The 20,256-nt window shown below is 45.6% G+C and overlaps 1 protein-coding gene across 1 annotated transcript in view; it reads right to left on the bottom strand.

Moving 5' to 3' along the window:
• Nucleotides 1-595: 595 nt before the first annotated feature.
• Nucleotides 596-20,256, bottom strand: part of LOC137801455 (phospholipid-transporting ATPase ID-like) — a 33,857-nt gene continuing 14,196 nt past the window's right edge. Inside the window, exons 4-28 of the mRNA XM_068598897.1 lie at nucleotides 19,251-19,364; nucleotides 17,970-18,068; nucleotides 16,002-16,063; nucleotides 13,325-13,397; nucleotides 12,723-12,793; nucleotides 12,403-12,485; nucleotides 11,950-12,108; nucleotides 11,704-11,792; nucleotides 10,771-10,964; nucleotides 9,331-9,539; nucleotides 8,602-8,645; nucleotides 8,263-8,428; nucleotides 7,643-7,831; nucleotides 7,309-7,424; nucleotides 7,029-7,193; nucleotides 6,830-6,941; nucleotides 6,386-6,491; nucleotides 6,155-6,290; nucleotides 5,362-5,545; nucleotides 4,680-4,903; nucleotides 3,973-4,056; nucleotides 3,645-3,890; nucleotides 3,412-3,550; nucleotides 2,444-2,574; nucleotides 596-1,415 (exon numbers count right to left, since the gene is read on the bottom strand). Of these exons, the coding sequence (XP_068454998.1) occupies nucleotides 1,086-1,415; nucleotides 2,444-2,574; nucleotides 3,412-3,550; nucleotides 3,645-3,890; nucleotides 3,973-4,056; nucleotides 4,680-4,903; nucleotides 5,362-5,545; nucleotides 6,155-6,290; nucleotides 6,386-6,491; nucleotides 6,830-6,941; nucleotides 7,029-7,193; nucleotides 7,309-7,424; nucleotides 7,643-7,831; nucleotides 8,263-8,428; nucleotides 8,602-8,645; nucleotides 9,331-9,539; nucleotides 10,771-10,964; nucleotides 11,704-11,792; nucleotides 11,950-12,108; nucleotides 12,403-12,485; nucleotides 12,723-12,793; nucleotides 13,325-13,397; nucleotides 16,002-16,063; nucleotides 17,970-18,068; nucleotides 19,251-19,364 (3,525 nt within the window). The 3' untranslated portion in view covers nucleotides 596-1,085. The remainder of the gene's footprint in view (nucleotides 1,416-2,443; nucleotides 2,575-3,411; nucleotides 3,551-3,644; nucleotides 3,891-3,972; nucleotides 4,057-4,679; nucleotides 4,904-5,361; nucleotides 5,546-6,154; nucleotides 6,291-6,385; nucleotides 6,492-6,829; nucleotides 6,942-7,028; nucleotides 7,194-7,308; nucleotides 7,425-7,642; nucleotides 7,832-8,262; nucleotides 8,429-8,601; nucleotides 8,646-9,330; nucleotides 9,540-10,770; nucleotides 10,965-11,703; nucleotides 11,793-11,949; nucleotides 12,109-12,402; nucleotides 12,486-12,722; nucleotides 12,794-13,324; nucleotides 13,398-16,001; nucleotides 16,064-17,969; nucleotides 18,069-19,250; nucleotides 19,365-20,256) is intronic.

Genomic DNA, 20,256 nt, shown 5'->3' with positions numbered 1-20,256 from the left:
AGAAAGATGTCGTGAACCAGCTGAGAAGAAGCGGCCTTCTTTAATTAGCAGAAATACGGCCAACGACCGAGTTGATTGTCAGACAAACTTAACGACGGGCTAAAGAAAATCCATGATTTTGAAAAATTGCATGACGTCGTGCATTATCCTATGATCTCATTTTAAACCCAATCGTGTGAACTCAACTAAAACCTGCAGACGATGAACTGGCTTTTCCTGGCCGTGTGGACTCTGAATGGATTAACTGAGTCACCTCGTGGTCCTCTGCAGGAAGACCAGCAGCTGGGAAGAGAACCTGAACGTTTGTTTGGAGCAGTTTACGGCACATTAGGGATCTTTCTAACATTCTCCCGGTCGTGAGACGCTGGCAAAGTGCCAACACCTTGCCGGGTAGGAAAATAAACACTTAAAAGTACAACATTTAAATATTCTAATGCAAAATGGCTTTGCTGGTTGTCTCCTAAAGGCGTGCTGTGCTTCTGACCTCTCAGGGAACAGGAAGTCGGGGTCGCCTGTAAACATGATGACACGTTGTCTTCCTCGTTGTCTTCCTCGTTGTCTTCCTCGTTGTCTTCCTCGTTGTCTTCCTCGTTGTCTTCCTCGTTGTCTTCCTCGTTGTCTTCCTCGTTGTCTTCCTCGTTGTCTTCCTCGTGAAAGCCAAACGTTTCCCTTCTGTTGCTCGTTGCCGCCTGAAAGCCAATCGGCTCTCTGAAGGCTTCTCGTGTTTTAGGAAGACGTCATCTGCACGAGGCGCAGTTTACGCGAACGCTGGTGATCTCAGAGATCCGTCGGGAGCGGCGACACGTCTTTGCCGCAGTTCCCTTTTTATAAAAAAAGTTACAAAATAAAATGCTCGGAGCACAAGTCGTGAACTTTTCTGACCTCGTCTTGGCGGCCGGACCAACGAGAGTCGCATCGCGAGCCGCCTTTGACGTGAAGTCTTGTGGAAAACCCCCGAGCGAGCTCTTCGTGGCGACAGATGTGCAGACGGGAGCTTTGCACGCCTTTGGAGCAGCACGCCGCCGCCCAGCTGGCATGAGTCACTTCTCCAACGTCGGCCATCTTGAAGTTGAAGCAGCTGTCCGTCAGAGGGCCGGATCCCGGATGGTCCTGTACATCTGCAGCGAGGTCACCTCCACGTCCGCCACCTTGGCGTTCTGGGGGCGCCCCGTCGGGCTGTAGCCGGCCGAGCGGCCCATGGGGCTGAAGCCGGTGGTGGTGCGACCCGCGTGGGCCAAACCCGAAGAGCGCGACAAGGCGGGACGCCGCAGGAAGCGGCCCGACGTCACCAGGTCCCCGTAGCCCTGCGCGTGCGAGAAGGCGTAGCCGGAGCGGCGGGAGCTGGTGCGGCGGATGCGCGTGCGGCGAGGAGGAGGAGGGGGCGTGGCTTTGGCCTGACGCACCTTGAACATCACCTGAGAGTTTGGACAGACAGTGACGTCATCAGTCATGTTTCTCAGATTATTACTGTTGTTTTCACTGTTATTATTATTATTATTGTAATCTCTATTATATCCTCTTGCTTTTATTAATATTATCATCATTATCTGTAGTAGTTATATTTATATTGTTATTATCATTCTATTATATCCACTGATTCTATAATAATACTAATACTAATAATAATTATGAATATTATCAGTAGTAGTTACATTTATATTGTTATTACCATTCTATTGAAATACATTGCTGCTATTATTATTATTATTGTTAGTAATAGTAGTAGTCATATTTATATTAATATTATTATCATTCTATTATATCCACTGATTCTATAATAATAATAATAATAATTAATATTATTCATATTATCAGTAGTAGTTATATTAATATTGTTATTATAATTCTATTGAAATACATTGCTGCTGCTATTATTATTACTATTATTATTAGTAGTAGTAGTCATATCTATATTAATATTATCATCATTCTATTATATTCACTTCTATTAGTAGAAATAATCATATTTATATTATTATTGCTACTATTACTGCCATTATTAATAAAATCTTTCTAATATATACACTAGAAATATATAAATAGGACTAATAATACTAATAATAACAGCTGTATTGTTATTAGTCATATTTCTATTGAATATAATAACAATAACAACATATATTCTGACATTCGGGGTTAATCCTGCTCTATGTTTTGGAACAACATCTCCTGTAATTTTGTTTTTTTTGGGAACAGAAGTATATTGTTGCCATGGAGACAATGAGTTGGTTGTGGACTGCAACTCGCATATTATTTTTAGCTCATATTTTTCATACATTTTGGCAAATTGCACCATTAAAAGAACGCAGAGTGACCCGTTAGCCGCTCTTGTTAGCAGCGCTGTGACCCCGGAGACTCTCAGGCTAGTTAGTGAGAAGAAACATGTGTTTCTCAGAAACACAAAATAAAAGAGCTTTCTCTTTGGGAGAAGTGGCATCGGCACCTTGTCATTGATGGAGGGGCAGAGCTGAATGAACAGGAAGCGGTAGGTCACAACAGGAAGGACGCACAGGATGGAGGTGAGCAGGACCGTCAGCCAGATGTTGGGCTGGTTCAGAGAGTTTCGGGCTGTTCCTGGAAACACAAACACGTTTGTATTTGTGGGCTTTGGACGAGCTCTCCTCTTGACTTCATGGTTTAACCTTCACGTCACCACGCCGATGAGACAACAATAACCACAACAACATGTAGCTGTGTGTCTTTGTAAAGGCAGTCCAATACAAACGAGACACAGTCACATCTTTGTTCGGCTGGATTTTGTTTGAACTTCTTCCAATTTCCAACATTAAAAATATATTACTTTTTAATTAGAGTATACAATGTTTTTCTACAAAATCCTCCTTTTAAATTTATCAAAATAAATTTGTCTCAACACAAAGTAAATCAAATAAAGTTTGAATTTACATAATGAAAACGAGAACAAAGGAAACAAAACAACAATAGCTGTAAATACATCGTATAACCTTTTCTCTGTTTAAGTCGTTGTAGGAACCCCAAATTAATTCCAATACTTGTGTTTATTGTATGTATTTGTTCAGCAAAGTCTTGGGAAAACAATGTATATCTGCAAAAAAAATACTTTTATAAGATATTTTGATGGTAACTATGAACATCCAGCATGATGTGAGCCAGATTCCCCCAAAAAGCCTCCTGGAGCGTCAATAAGACACATTTTTAGAAAGATTAACACCTAAAGAATCAGAACCTGCAACAAAAATCACAATAAAACAAAGTCTTGTCCTGTTAGGAAGGAGCTTCAGTCAAAAAACTGTGTTGCTTTATGACAAAAGATTGTCTGAATGGGGCATGCTGGGACTTAAAATGGGAGCGGGAGGATTTTCACAGGGTTTCCAAAAGGTTAAAAACGTAGAAACGGAGACTTCACGGGGAGTGCAGGAGGTCGGCGCTCACCGATGAAGGAGAAGGCTGACGGCAGCATGAGGAACATGCCGTTACTGTACATGGTGAACGTCACCGCGAAGTACATGGCGAGGCTGCCCAACACGAAGAAAGTGTTCACCGCCGTCCAGTAAGACATCTCCAGCCCCAGCTGCAGGCAAACAAACACATGGGTGTGATTCTTCTTTTCACATTTTTTGTTTAATCTGACAGAAAGAGAAACAATAAAAAAAGGTCCCTGGTACCTGGATGGTGACGGCAAACAGCAGACACGTCTGCGTGAGGAGGGCGAAGGACTGGTAGTCGGCGACGTCCTTCCCGTCGTCCCTCACGGTGTCGTGCACGGCGGCGTAGGGGATGAAGAAGAGCACCAGGGAGCTGTAGCAGCTGTGCAGCGCACACTTGAAGAAGGCCTTCTTGCTGAAGTACAAGTTGAGTTGACCGGGAACGTAGAGCTGGGGATGCTGGAAGCTCCACGCGTCGTTCACATCCTGACCAGCAGGGGGAGTCAGAGGCATCAAGACGCTGTGTGTTTATGCCCTGTTCCTCGTCTCAAAGGTGGAGGTGACTTACCTGATCAAACAGACTCATTCCCAGGACGGGAAGTGCCGTGTACACCAGATTGTAGAGTGTTATGAACCACTCGTCATACACCGTCTGAAACGCAAAGTCAGAAGTATTTTAAGAACTTCTGCTGCAACGTCGCGGAAAGAGTACTGCGATATATGTTGTACTAGCTCTAAGTACCAGTACAACAATATGAGAGTATTCCTTACAAAAAAGTCCAGCATTTCAAATCTCAGTGGAAAGATGAATAAGTTTTTCCAGTTTAAATCTTTTCTTCTTTCTTCTGTTATGCAATACAAACATATACATACACATTACATATTGTAATGTGTATAGAGGAAAGAAGAACCACAATAAACACACACACACACACACACACACACACACACACACACACACACACACACACACACACACACACACACATATATATATATATATATATATATATATATATATATATATATATATATATATATATATATATATATTTAATATCTAAGACTTTATCTATCTATATATGATTTAAAAAAATAAAAAAAAGAATACACCTTTACATGTAACTGCTTTGTTAAATATTTCCCAACATTTTGCTGCTCGGTGACGAGTCTCTGCGGACTGAATCATTACCAGATATAAATAATCTTTCTTTCCTCTAACCCTCATCCCCGCGCTGTCTCCTCCCCTCCCTCCATCCTGCTTCCCTCTCTCACCTGCGCAGAGAAGCCGCAGAAGAAGGCGTACCAGAAGTGGACGAAGGTGAAGGTGAAGTTCTTGTAGAAGAAGTAGCGCAGGAACTTGCACATGCGCAGGTAGGACCAGCGGCCGTGCACCAGCAGGAGGCGCTGCAGGAAGCGGAACTGGGCGAAGGAGTAGTCGCTGGACAGCACGGCCTGCATGCCCTCCTGACCCGAGATGCCTACTCCTATGTGAGCCGCTGGGGGAGGAGGAGGAGGAGGAGGAGGAGGAGGAGGAGGAGGAGGAGGAAGAGGAGGAAAAGAAGGCCATTTGAATTTCTTTAAACATTCACGTTCACACCTACGGGACATTAGAGTCCAGTTGACCTGAGCTGCAGGTCTTTGGACTGAGGGAGGAACCCGGAGAACCCGGAGAGAACCCACGCTGCCACGGGGAGAACATGCAGACTCTACAGAAGGACCTGCAGACCGGGATCTGAACCCCAGACCCTCCTGCTGTGAGGCGTCAGTGCGATGTATGTTATATATATATGTTCGTTACATATATGCATGTTATATATATATATATATATATATATATATATATATATATATATATATATATATATATATATATATATATATATATATGTATGTTATATATATGTTCGTTACATATATGTATGTTATCTCTCCTCAGCTTCCGCAGGCGCGATACCTTTGATCATGCTGACGTCGTTGGCTCCGTCCCCGATGGCCAGCGTGACCGCCTGCTTGTACTTCTTGACCAGCTCCACCACCTGAGCCTTCTGCAGAGGAGTGACCCTGCAGCAGATCACCGCCTTGCACATGCACGCCGCCCTCAGGAAGTCCAGCTCCGCGCTGCGCTCCAGGGCGTACGCCTGAGGCACAGGAAGGCATGAGAGAATATCAACAGTCAGCAGCTGTCCTCAAACACCTAGAGGAGCGCATGAGCAAGACGTGAGCTTGGAAACTGCTCAGATGTAGAGATCAGAAGCAGGAAACAAATGAAAAAGAGACACTGTGATGTTATAACGGTAACTTGACGGAGGTTGGTTGCACACACGATGACAACGAAACGAAATAACAAATCAAAAGCAACATTTTGGATCAAATACATCATACAAATACTCTTCATTGTAGCTGAAATGTTTGTACTTAATTTGTTTGATTGATTTCCAAATAACCTGAAGGAATGTTCTGGGTCCTCTTGGCCATCAGCAAAGAGCTTTTAGCTCTTTTACCTTTTGAGTTTTTTTATGCAATAGAAAACTGTCTCTTTTCGCACCCCGACAATTCAAATGACATTTCCAGGGTTCTGAAGTCGGGTTGTACAGGATGAACTTCTCTGTCGTCACAGGAAACGGCGGCTCAGACAGGAAGAGCAGCTCAGGAGCAGAGAAACCAAAGTAAATCTGTATCAAACTCTCCTTTAATGAAGTAAGAGGCAACAGAGCGTGCGCTGCGAGGAGGAAACCTCTGGTGCGTACCAGGCTGTGTCCGTTGATGACCAGGCCGTACTCTCCGTTCACCGCCTCGTCTGCGAGCGGCTTCGCTCTTTTACCCAGAGTCCTCTCTGGCAGACACGCAGAATCCTCCTCTGGTTTCATGGCGGTCAGTGCATTTCTGAAAATATTCAACAAAAAGAAAATGGATGCCCGCGTGGAAGCATTTGACCAGCAGCTGCGTTCCTCGTGGTCGTCTCGGCCTCGGCTGCTGACCTCAGCTCCTGCCGGACGTCCTCCGGTGAGTTCCCCGACACCACGAAGACCTCGTTCATCTCCTCCCGCAGCAAGTTGCACGAGTAGCCGATGTTCTCTGCAGTTTCTGCAACGCCAACACTCAACGTCAGTACGTCGGTGAAGACGCTGGTGATGTAAATGTGACACAACGGAGAGTCATTCTGCATGATGCGCGTCACAGGAATGAATCCTATGCTGATGGTGAACTTATTGCACTAATCGAGTCGTAAAAATCCCTCCCAGATTACAGATTGACCTTCTGCTTCACCGTGGCTGTGTTTGTGCTCCTCTGCATTTAACTGCCCTGTTGCAACATCACTTTCTGTTTCAGCCCAAACACAGTGGATTCAGACCCCTATGATGACTCATTTCAAATAAATAACTGACCGACTCCCCCGATGCAAAAGAGAAGTAGACAAATACCTTGCTTGTCACCGGTCAAAACCCAGATTTTGATGTCGGCTTTGGCCAGCTGCTCGATGGTCTGAGGCACTCCGTCTTGTAACTTGTCCTCTATGGCCGTCGCTCCGAGCAGCTGGACACAAACAGCCGGACACGCAAATACATATGAATCCACTTTTCACGGCGGTTGACTGCAACCTGAGCTCTTTCAGTTCCCCACCAGTAGATCCTTCTCGATCTCCTCGTACAGCTCGTCCAGCTTGCCCTCCCGGTCCTCCAGGGAGGTGCTGACCTCATGGTGGCGCTGTTTCCACTGCTTGAAGTACTCCTCGTCCAGATCCTTGTAGGCCAGCGCCAGAGTCCGCAGGCCCTCCCCTGCAAACTCCTGCAGGTGCAGGTTCACACACACAGAGGACTCAACACACCTGACAAAATGACCAACACACACAGACACACACACAGACACACACACAGACACACACACAGAGGGCTGTACTGACGTTGAGGTGCTCCGTGGTGACGTCCATCAGCTTGCTGCAGGAGCAATGCAGCCTCTCGTAGATGATCGTGTCTGCACCTTTACAGTAGAGAGAGAGCTTCCCTGCTGGACTCCTAACTGAGCACACACACACACACACACACACACACACACACACACACACACACACACACACACACACACACACACACACACAACATGGTTTGCAGCTGTTTGAGGCTGAATGTGTTGTGTTCTTTTCTCTAAAAACAGACTCAGGATCAAACTTCATTAATCTCATTCTAGTTATAATATTCCCAATATATATTCCCAATATTCCCATATGTCATGCATACCGATGACGGACATCCTCTTGCGGACGTTGTTGAAATCCAGGATGGCCAGGAGTTCATAGCTGCGCTGCTGTCCCATCTCCACGATGGAGACGCTGTCTGGAGTACGCGAGCGGAAGACGAAACCAAAGTTTCTGGCCGCCGTCACCAGCGCGCCCTCGTCTGGAGACTGGGCCAGGTAGAAGAGCTCGCCTGCAGCAGAGAGCGGCGTTCAGGTCTAAAACGTGCTCATGATCTACTGATGGGACCGTTTGCAGGAGCAGGTTATGTCCAATTCTTCCACCCACGTTAGAAAATGTTATGTTTGAGACAAACGTTTCAAAATGTGGATTCACGAGGCCATGACAGTTCTTCCTGCTGTTCATTTTCTGAAAGCTTTTCAGGTTAATTCCCTAAAACGTATTAATGCACCTTCTGTTTTAAAGTATTTCAGTGGTATAAACATTACTTGTAATTTTAAATCAGCCCCATGAGGCGAATAAAGAAGTAACTCATTTTATCTGCACCTCACTCATCTTGTCTGTTGTGATTCACATGCATCAGCTTCTTTAAGACTCCACCGTACGGGGTCTCCGGCCCCAAAGGACCCCTGCATTACTCCATGACCCCCCCCCCCCCCTCACCCTCTCTCTTCTCCTCGGCCATGACGGTGTGGCAGAGGGCCAGCAGTCTGAAGAAGCCGTGGACCTCGGGGTTCTCCAGCTTCACCGCCTCCACCAGCGCGTGGTCGTGGAACACGAAGCGAGGGTCGGCCAGAGAGTTGAAGGAGAAGTCCACCGCCTCTGTGTGCTGGAGGGGAGGGGGGAGAGGAAGAGGAGGAGGAGGAGGAAGACGTGTCATCCGCTGAGTGGACTCCAGCCTCGTCTCCACTGTAACACTCGTCACACCCGTCAGGTATTTCTCGAGTTCGTTAAAAACAAATCTCAGAACTCGTTCGCAGTGTTTGAGGATGGTTGACTCACCTCAGTGACTTCCAGTCTCTGACCCGAGTAGTCGAACACGTCTCCTGACAGGAAAAGAGATCGTAACATGGACCAGTTAGTTGTGAATACAGAAGAAACACACTCTTTATTGTTGGGATACATATTGTAGTTATATTACATCACATATTATATCTTCTTGTATTTCTCCTTGTTGGTATGAATGAATTTATTTAGGGAATGTAATTTAGGATAGATTATGCACTGATGGAGTTTAATCTGATGTCCCCTCTATGTAACAGGTACATTCACTGCATGTTGTCTGATGTCTGTGCACATGTCAACTGTACGAGTGCTAATAAAGTTTGACCTGTTCAACAAACACACTCTGCACTCACACTGTGTTCTCTAGCGCTCAAGCTACTTAATTATCTTTTGTTTGTTATTGATACCGTGATGTAATTATCAAGAAACCCAGAATATGATGAGAGAGTCTTTTGAACTTTATTCGTCAGGCTAAATGTGTTGGGGACATTTTAATGAAATGATGTCACTCATATCGATAATTATCAGCCTTTAGGATGACGATAGATGGTGTAAGAAGACTTCAATTGTTTCCATTTAAAAAGTCACGAGGGAAACACTGGATCATGGAGAGACTCTTCCTTACAGGAGGAGAAAGGTCGCGGCCCTTTTGTTGCTCAGAACTCAGATCTCCCGGGTTTCGAGCGTGGCTAAAGATACATCAGGGACTCGTGTCTGGACTCTCACCGTAGGATTTTCCGTTGATGGTGCACTTGTTGAAGGTCATGATGTTCTGCGTGAGCGTCCCCGTCTTGTCGCTGAAGACGTACTTGATCTGGCCGAGCTCCTCGTTCAGCGTGGTGGTGCGGGCCTCGGCGGGCGTGTCGTTGCGGGCGTGGTACATCTTCCTGTCCCAGTCGATGTAGAAGCTGTTGCCCAGACGGATGATCTCCACGCTGCCCAAGAGACGCGGGAATGTGAGCGGGAGCAGAACAGAGTCTTCACATTTCTGTGGCCTCCAGCAGCGCCCCGACCTTCTACTCACGGACCGGCCACCACGGCGTGGGCGATAAATATGACGTGATAAAATGATACGACCGGCATGAAGACCATTATAAAGTACATGAAAATAAAACTCACCATTACGGCAAACTAGCGTTAGCCCTGAGCTGGTTTCAGAAAGACAGGATGTTGGAAATGGAAACAGGGTTTCAGAGCTTTTTTGGGGATCTCATGATATTCTGCCTTGATTTTAATCCACAACACAGAGTTGAAACAGACTTGTAATTTTAATTTTCGGGGTAACTGTCACGTACCCTCTTAAGTCAGGAGGGTACGTCTGAGGTTACGCATTGAAGGATGTATCCGCTCATTTTTCAAAATAAAACTTTTTTTCTTTTCTTCATTGATTCTTTCTCCGCGGCCCGGTGCCAAGGGACCCGCAGCCCGGTACCAAGGGACCCGCAACCAAATGCCAAGGGACCCGCAGTCCAGTACCAAGGGACCTATGGTCCGGTACCAAGGGACCCGCAGCCCGGTATTAAGGGACCCGCAACCAAATGCCAAGGGACCCGCAGCCCAGTACCAAGGGACCCGCAGCCCGGTATTAAGGGACCCGCAACCAAATGCCAAGGGACCCGCAGTCCAGTACCAAGGGACCCGCGGCCCGGTACCAAGGGACCTATGGTCCGGTACCAAGGGACCCGCAGCCCGGTATTAAGGGAGCCGCAACCAAATGCCAAGGGACCCGCAGTCCAGTACCAAGGGACCCGCGGCCCGGTACCAAGGGACCTATGGTCCGGTACCAAGGGACCCGCAGCCCGGTATTAAGGGACCCGCAACCAAATGCCAAGGGACCCATAGCCCGGTACCATGGGACCCACTGCCCGGTGCTAAGGGACCCGCAGCCCAGTACCAAGGGACCCGCGGCCTGGTGCCAAGGGATCCACTGCCCGGTACCAAGGGGCCCGGTGCCAAGGGACCCACGGCCCGGTGCCAAGGGACCCGCAGCCCAGTACCAAGGGACCCGCGGCTCGGTGCCAAGGGATCCACTGCCCGGTACCAAGAGGCCCGGTGCCAAGGGACCCACGGCCCGGTAATAAGGGACCCGCAGCCCGGTGCCAAGGGACCGGGCCGTGGCCCGGCGGTTGGGGGCCGCTGGCCGATACGTTGTTCTTTTTCTGTCACCTGACGTAGAGCGAGATGGGCACCACGGTGTTGAGGATGATGACGTAGGACCAGAAGGTGAGGAAGGCGGAGAAGGGGGCGTCGTTCCCGTCCTGCCGCGGCAGGAACGCCGTGAACTGGGCGCCCTCGTTCAGCTCCCAGAAGCAGTTCCCTATCGCCAGGATGGAGCACATGAAGGCCAGGAAACCAAAGATCTGCACGTTTGGGATGGAGGTCAGAGGTCACCAGGTTAAAAAAGACAAGGTCACAGACATTACCATGATGATGAAACAACGTTGACAAACCAACTGTGCTCGAAGAATTTAAATCTCTGTTATTTTACAGAAGCAGACGTCTAAAATCTCTTTATGATATGATTGAGCTAAGACTATATTATTTATATTCTCATGGTCTGTAGTGTGGGACGTTGTCGTGTCTCTGCTACTAGTGTCGTCTTTACAGAGCATAAAAATGACTAATTGACAACATAAAAACTATGCTGACATTTAAAACTATTATTTTATAAGCAAATAAGAGTTTTTAAAAGCAGAATTAAGGATTATTTGAGCACTGAATGTATTTCTTCTTAAAGTGAATTCTTTGATTAATGCAATTCTTTTTTTTTTTAGTCTGCCGTCTCTTTTATGTAATCTTGTGTATCTTTGAAATGCCACGTTGATGGGATTATTCTGTCTAAAGAAAGTGAACATTTAAAAAAGTAAACATAACATTTGGTGTGCTGGTTTGTTGTGAATCTATTGTCTCTTTAATGAGAAATGTTTTGTTGTTTAAAGCCTTTTTATCTGTGTTTTTATGTGATGAAACATTTCCACGCTACCATCTTGGCTTGAACTCGCTTTTACCAGGGAATCATAATCAAAATCATAATCTTCATAATCTCAATGTGATTCCCTTGACCAAATGAAAATGAAATGAAATCAAAGAAGCACTCACACAGAGCACGAGCACGTTCATCAGGCGGTCGATGCTGGTCCTCTTGAACGTGCTCTTCCCACAGTTCTGCATCAGCTTCGTCTCTGGACCTGCAAACATAAAAAAGAAGAAAGAATCAGAACAGAAACGAGCAAGTCCTCATCTTCACTTGTATCTTCCTGTTCATGAAGTCAAACCAGATGCTTTATATGTATATATACATGAATATATATATATATATATATGAATACACGCGTCCTTCCCCACCTCCGAACAGCACCAGTCCGAAGCACCACTCGGTGTTCCTCAGGGTGCAGCCGCGCAGCAGGACCTTCTCGTTGTCCAGCGGGTATTTCTGGCCGGCGAAGTTCAGCGTTCCTGTGAAGCGGTCGAGGCGGTTGTTGGGGGGTTCGCAGCGTACCTCGCCTTGAGAGGGAGGAGGGGGGGTTACGAGCTATGTTTTAATAGTGCACACGCAGTTTATCTGTTGGAACAAAGAGTCAGGTGAGGAGGTGGTTGTGGGTTCATGTGAAGGGATTAAAGCCCAGTCATTGTCATGATGATGAGGGCATCACAACCTGCTGCTGAATGTACTCGTTCCTTACTTCTTGTCTGTGTTTCTATGTCCAGTATCCAGTCAATTTGTTTCAGACTAAAGGAATACAGGAACATGTTTCAGCTCTTCATACAAACACAACCCTGGTGCTCGAGCAATCCTACCATTGAAGTCTGCCAGTTTTTCCACATCCTCTCCCAGGTCTCCTGTCACAGGCAGGGCCTGTCTCACCTTCAGGTTAGTCTCTCTGAGGAGGAAGAGGAGGCGAGGAGGAAGAGGAGAGTAGGAGGAGGACAAGAGGAGGAAGAGGAGAGGAGGAGGAGGAGAGGAGGACATTTAAATCAAAGTCAGAAGGAAGAGAAAGTGGTTTGGAGGAGAGGAGGATGAAGAGAAGGAATAAAGGACACAAATGAAAGACAATGACTCTCTTGGTGGTTGATTGTGCGTTTAAAAGCTCCCGTCGTGCCACCAGCGAGAGACTGACCCGTCCAGCTCGGCCGTCTCGATGTACACCAGGTTGAGCGGCTCGCTGCTGGAGAGCAGCATGAGGTCGGCCTGCAGACACAGCACAGAGGGATCCGTCACTAACATCTGTTTGTACTTCTGATAAACAAACCTCTGGGGCTGCATTCATCTATTGGAGCAATGTGCGCCGGTATTACGCAACAACACGACCACATAGTAAGACGACAGCCGCCTGCACGGCTGTAAATCTGTGAGACAAATGCAGCGATTTACAGAGAGAATCGCACGACATCCCCGATCCCTCAACGTCTCTGTCGAGGGAGGAGGTAATTGTGACCTTACAGCAGCTAGAATCTGAGCTTTTATTGAGCTTTCTTTTGAAAAAGGAACAAAAAAGAAGTTGTCCAACTTGAATATTGCAAACTCGCAAAAAAAAAGTATGTCGCAACAATTCAAATTTGGAAGGTCTTGTTCAGGAAAACATGATCCTTTGTTTCCTTTGCACACACATGCACTAACAACGCAAACATTTTGTCTTTTCACAATAAAAGAAAAGAACGAAAGCTCACATGATATCATGAAACAATGGACCAAATGCTAAATCTAAAGGAATGTACTCACAGTGACAAACTGGTTGTTTTCCAGCTTGATGATGTCTCCCACCTGGACGTCCATCCACTTCTCGCTGCGCAGTCTGGGAACAGGAAACACGCCGGTCAGGCTCAACGTTCAGACGCAAGAGGTCAGAGGAAAGCTTTTTCTTTTCCCTTTTGACTATAAATAAGCACAGAACATCGAGGTCGTCCTAATATAAGTTCCCTTTCCCTTCACTGCGTGATCCTGCTACTTTCCTGTATTATCGGTGTGACCGTCTGCTAATAATAGTTCAGAAAACTTGAAGACAAACATTTAATGCTTTTCAGGGATTCACATTTCATACGTCAGCATGCACTTCAGAGCAGAGAGCTTTGTTTCCTTTCACCTCCGTGCAGTTTGTTAGTGTTTATAATAAAATGAATGAATGAATAATGGACATTTCAGGCAATTTGCCTCCTTTGTCCAAAAGCAATGTACGTTTTTTTTCTCCAAAACATCAAACACTTTAAGATCGAATGTATGATTTTTTGTGTGATCTAAGTGTAAAATAAAATCTTGTCTTTTTGTACAGTTGGTAACTTAATAGTCATTATGGGGCTTGTGATGCTCATTTGTTTTCACATTTCATAAAGTAATTGATTATCAGAATTGCAAATATATTTGATGATAAATATGAGACATTTTAGATCTGAGTTTAACCTCTTCTACCTTTGACCCTCCATGAGGCCTCTCATCCCAAACCTCAATCAATATGAATCCAAAGATGCATTTCTTATCACAACGCCCCATTCAGAAGTCTTTGCTGGAAGAAAATGTTATTTCATTGTATTTAAATAGTTTTCAAAAGATGTGCAAAAAAGAAAAGTTACTCTAATAATGAACGTGGATCCAACAACATCTGTGGAAAACACACAACGCGTGTGCTTCGGGTCCAACGCAGACCACGTCAAGCATTCCTGACATATTTAACAAAAGCAGGCATCAAGTCAGCCGGAGGAAAAGAGACTCGTCCTGCAGCTGCTTCCCCTGAAGCCCAGACGGTAAACAGAGGCGTCAGCAGCCGCCGGGAGAAACCCAGAAGCAAAGACAACACACACACACACACACACACACACACACACACACACACACACACACATACACACGCAAACATGTATCCAGAGCACCAAACATGTATCCAGAGCACCAAACATGTATCCAGAGCGCCAAACATGTATCTAGAGCACCAAACACGTGAATCCAGAGCACCAAACATTTATCTAGAGCACCAAACATGTATCCAGAGCACCAAACATGTATCCAGAGCACCAAACATGTGCATACAGAGCACCAAACATGTGCATACAGAGCACCAAACATGTGCATCCAGAGCACCAAACATGTATCCAGAGCACCAAACATGTATCCAGAGCACCAAACATGTGCATACAGAGCACCAAACATGTGTATCCAGAGCACCAAACATGTACCCAGAGCACCAAACATGTGTATCCAGAGCACCAAACATGTGTATCCAGAGCACCAAACATGTATCCAGAGCACCAAACATGTGCATCCAGAGCACCAAACATGTGTATCCAGAGCACCAAACATGTATCCAGAGCACCAAACATGTACCCAGAGCACCAAACATGTACCCAGAGCACCAAACATGTACCCAGAGCACCAAACATGTACCCAGAGCACCAAACATGTGTATCCAGAGCACCAAACATGTGTATCCAGAGCACCAAACATGTGCATCCAGAGCACCAAACATGTGCATCCAGAGCACCAAACATGTATCCAGAGCACCAAACATGTATCCAGAGCACCAAACATGTGTATCCAGAGCACTAAACATGTATCCAGAGCACCAAACATGTGTATCCAGAGCACCAAACATGTGCATCCAGAGCACCAAACATGTGCATCCAGAGCACCAAACATGTATCCAGAGCACCAAACATGTATCCAGAGCACCAAACATGTGTATCCAGAGCACCAAACATGTATCCAGAGCACCAAACATGTGTATCCAGAGCACTAAACATGTATCCAGAGCTCACATGGACATATGCAGTGACGTCATGTTGGATAAAAAGCATTTATACCAAACTTATGTATCTAAACATGTAGCACAGCTTTCCTCCACCCAATGTGAATAAATGGCTTTGCACCAGCCATGAGACCTTTTATAGAGATAACGGTATTTTAATAAATAAATAAACTGTGTTTTTGGTGACTACTCCATGGTCTCTTAGGAGTGTGTGTTGTGTTGTGCACACGTTTCAGCAGCACGCTCACCTTAGTTTTCAATCTTTCTGTTCATGGACGAGCCGTCTGGACACCTCCGACTTTTTGAAATATCTTTTTAGAATGTTCTCTCCCTGTATTTTGACCGGTCCGTGTGTATTCCTCGTGTACTAAACTCTATCTACTGCCAACAGGAAGCAGCTGCAGGAGGGTGGGGAGCGCTTGTTTTGTTGCCCTGCCAGTCTAAATATACGAGGTATGTTGGACTGGTGCATGGCTCCAGTGGCATGATCCACTCTTCAGAGATCATACAAGCAAACACTTTAACTTTCATGACGCCAAAGGGCACCCAGGACGGTTCCCTGTGGGACACCAAGCTGAACAGACGAGTCAGAAGACCCTGATGCTGCTGCACCGTGAACAGGAGCCCAGCTGTATTTCCCATGATGCACTTGAACAAACTTACTTTCTGTCAATGAGGACTTGAACTTTTCTGTTGTTGACTTGATTGTCGCTCCTATGACGATTCTGAAAATCAGACACACACACACACACACACACACACACTGAAACAATGAGTCACAAAAGGTCACAAGAAACTTTACCAACGAATAACTGATTAATTCTGACGGGAAATTCCCGATCAACATATATCTGTGAACGAGCCGCGTCATCTCTCACAGAGACGCTGGCGTGTGGGAGGAGGCGCCATGTTGGGTTCAGTGTCCAACCAGAGCCTCCCACCACAGCTCTACTTCCTCCTCACACTGACGCTGTGAGTGTCCAGTCTGTCTCTTAGGTTTATGATCACCACACTGTGAGTTACACAACGCGTCCTTGTTGTCATCGCCAACGCGACTTTCAAATGTGGGAAATGTTTCTTCTGGGTTTCCTGAAGCAATTTGAACGTCATGATAACGAACGGGTTGACTGCTTCGAGCAGGCGCTTCTCAATCAGCTATTTGAACTCATTCAAAATGAAACAGGTCCGTATGGAAGCCATGTTCCCCGTGTCCGATAAGAGGAAACATTTAGCTGTTTCCTAAATAATATCCTGTCATAATTATGATATTGAAAATCTAAATCATGAGATAGTGAGTCCGCTTCAGTGGCGCTTGTTTTTCTCATAATTTGACCTGCTGTCTCGTAACTTTCACCATCACAGCTACATTTTCATCTTATTTTCTTTTCTTTTACTGACATCTTACAGAAATGGGCTTCCATAACTCATATTTCAGAGAAAGCTTTCTGTCCAGGGACGGGTTCAACTACACTGAAAAAGTTACCGTGAGAAACAGGAACTTTGTATATTATGGGTTCTCATATTGTTTTCTTCTGTTTTCAACTTTTAGTTTCCAGATTCATGACGCTGATAATCAGGTTCCCGGCTGCTCTGCCTCGTGATCCCTGAGATCATTCTGACATTTACAAAGAAAAAAAAGGCAAATATTCAGGAAAGTCACTTTCTAGGCTGCTGAATCAGATGATTCTGGTTGTCTGACACAAACTCATGGAGCACCTGCTCTGTGTACCTGCTCTGTGTACTCTGTGTACTCTGTGTACCTGCTCTGTGTACTCTGTGTACTCTGTGTACCTGCTCAGACTAAGTCCTGCCTGCAGTCAGGGACTCCCCTGAAGGAGCAGATGGGTAGCGGTGCAGAGGGGAGGAGCGTTTAGGATCATCACCTCTGCAGGACAAGAGGACTCGTGTTCTCCCAGTCAGCTAATGTTTAACTCATGGAAACTTTCCTCTTACACACACACACACACACACACACACACACACACACACACTGGTGGCCTTGAACACATCTTCCTTTCATCGTCTTAGAGGAACATTTGGTATTGTTTTGGTTCCCGTAAGCGATGAGAGAGGATCTGTGACGTCAGGAGGGAGCTTCTGTTATTTCTTCATCAGTCTCGACTCCCACGTGATGTCATCCAATGCTCACTAAAGAAGAACTGCATCCTCACACACACGGAGCCGTTGGGTGAATGCAGTGTGTTGACTTTAAAATTGGATTTGCCCAAAACGCATCTTGAAATAATCTGAAGGGAACGTCAGCCTGCGTCTACTGATGATGTGCAGAAGTTGATGAAACAGGTAATATGACGTGTGGAACATGACATACAGGCAGACTGATCACCTGAAGAGTATTCATGTGTGAAGGGTTTTGACATGTGACGACTGATACTGATGAAATGTTTTTCCCACAGTCGGGGAGTAAATGAGATGAGTAAATACATATCACAGTAGAGATCCCTCCCTGATCAGCTGGCGTCATGTGTGTGACAACACTCACTTTGAAGGCATTTTAAACATGTTATCACACATTTCATCGACTGGTCTGATTGCCTGAGCCGCCTGGCTCGCTGTCTTGCAGGTTCAAAGGCCTCGTTTCAATCTAAATGGCTGAATTTGTTAAATGCTCACGATGTCGTCGGTGGCGTCTTTGGCAGCCGTGACCGTCAGCACGAGAACCAGCGGGACGACCGTGGTGAACCAGGACAGAGAGGAGATCTGAGGAATCACCTGAAGGACACACACACACCTGTTCAGTGCACGGCGCTGTGATTGTATTTCAGCGTTATGATCACGAGAGAAAGGTGAAGCAAAAACATACGAGGAGCAAATAAACGATTAACGTGACGCACAAATAAAAAGTTCATACTTTAAAGATAACATTTTCTTGATTTCAAGATAAGATTAAAAGATTTAGTTATTTAGCTGGAGGGAAACTGTTGTGCAGCAGTTGCAAAACAAAGTCGGATCAGTTGCAAAAATATAGATTGCAAATAAAAGAAAACAGACAACATTTAAATTGTCATTCATGTGCAAAAACGGTGCAAAAATAAACAACCAATGTAACGTAAGCAGGTTAACGGGGACATGAAAAGAACTGGTGGAGAGTGAGGCGCAATTATAAATATGAAAAGGTATTAATTCTTATAGATGTTGATAATAATATGTGCTGACTATTCATACGGGTGCGTCCTGCTTTGTTTAGGATTGTCAACGAGGAGCTGATTAGTTTTGAGGTTTTTGAACCCCAGAACAGTTTGAAGGAGCTTCCTGTTGTATCAGCATGTAAACCTTCTGGAGAGCAGATCCTCCTGCTTAAAGCATTTCATTTCCCTCTCTGGTGCAACTCCTCCGCTCGGCGCTCGATGAGGCAACTTCCCGTCCTGGATATCACACTTCCTTAATCTAAGTGCACGTGATTCATGCACATCCTGTTTGTGAAGTCTGTTGGTGCAGACTGTGTGTGTCGCTTTGTGTTTGTGCGACAGTGATTCTCTCAATGTCAGTTAGAAATACTTCATGGGATTAAAAAAAGAGGATCTGTGTGGTTTCAATTGCAAGGAAACTTTTGTTAACCTTTTGCATCGTGAATTTCATTTTGGTTCTTTAAGTATCTTCTAATAATAACACTTTTGTGCTTTTAATCAGAAGCAGTACATTACTTTTAACAGAGTATTTTCACACTGAAGTATTGTAAAGTAAAGTATGTGAATACTTCTTCCAGCAGAGACGAGGCGACTGTAAAGTCCGGCATGACGCCAGTGGGCCTCACCAGGACACTACAGACTAATCTGCATCTCACGGTGTGAAACATATCAAACATTGCACATGAGATTTACTCGACAGTTAGAAAAGCCTGTATGTTGTGTAAAGTAAGTTGCTCCTGCACGTGTGTGCGTTTGTTTCGCTCACCTGGAGAACCAGCAGAAACAGGAAGTAAGCGTTAGCGATCCTCTGGAACTGCTCGAACAGGTTGAGAGGCAGGAAGCTGAAGGGGTTGTACTTGGAGGTCTTGATGGCGTTCGTCTGGAAGAGCATACGAGAGAGCGAGGGTAAAGTTTCATCACACACTGATAGACGGGACAGGAAATGGATATTCACCAGCACGGAGTTGGGCAGACAATGTCCAAAAAAACAAGTAAATGAAACACAATAACCGTGTCGCTGCTGGGGCCACAAACACAACCACTGTGGCAAAATACACACAGCTTGGTGCATGTTGTGTTTATATGACTCCACAAAACCCATATTATAGAAATCTGTCCTTATGTATTGTGGATGATAAGACAGAGGCATGCTGGGTAATCATATTCACGGCTTGAGCCAATATTTGCTTTTGTTTGTGTTCCTGTGGTCAAAAGGGCAACGTGTCGCGTCAGGTTAACACAACTGTTACTCACTGAGAGCATTATCAGGCTTAAAACAACCTTCAGCAGGTTTTCCTCTCAGGAGGAAACAGTGACGCTACGTGATGGAAAAGAAAACAAAGAATATCTTGGTTCTGACATGGGAAGGAAAAGCTAAATGAAAAGATGAGAAAGTGTGAATATGATGCTGGTTGTGTCCTGTGATGAAGCAAACGGATGCATGTTGGAGGCTGCATCTCGGTGGCGCTGTCATTGAGTCACACCGACGGGTCACTTATCTTTAGCTTAAGCTCAGCGCTGCTCACACACTCAGGCAGGCGTTTACGTTCTGTTTCTCATTCATACACATTTCGTGACAATCATGAGTTTATTCTGGGACGTCGTGTGCGTGTAGAAGCTGTCTGGTGGTCGCAGTGCAGTGAATTTCTGGGAAGTAACATTTCCTAGAAATACTCCTCGGGGTCGCTGAAAGGTCAAGCGCTTCCTCTGCATGGATTCCTAACATGTTGAGCTGAACCAGAGGTTCCTTTGAGAGCAAAACCCAAGCACAC

This window comes from Clinocottus analis, unplaced genomic scaffold, assembly GCF_023055335.1.
Source record: "Clinocottus analis isolate CAN_PGR_092001 unplaced genomic scaffold, fCliAna1.0.p SCAF_41, whole genome shotgun sequence".
Taxonomy (NCBI): domain Eukaryota; kingdom Metazoa; phylum Chordata; class Actinopteri; order Perciformes; family Cottidae; genus Clinocottus; species Clinocottus analis.
The sequence above is the reverse complement of the archived record's forward strand: the minus strand, read 5'-3'. Positions and strand labels throughout refer to the sequence as shown.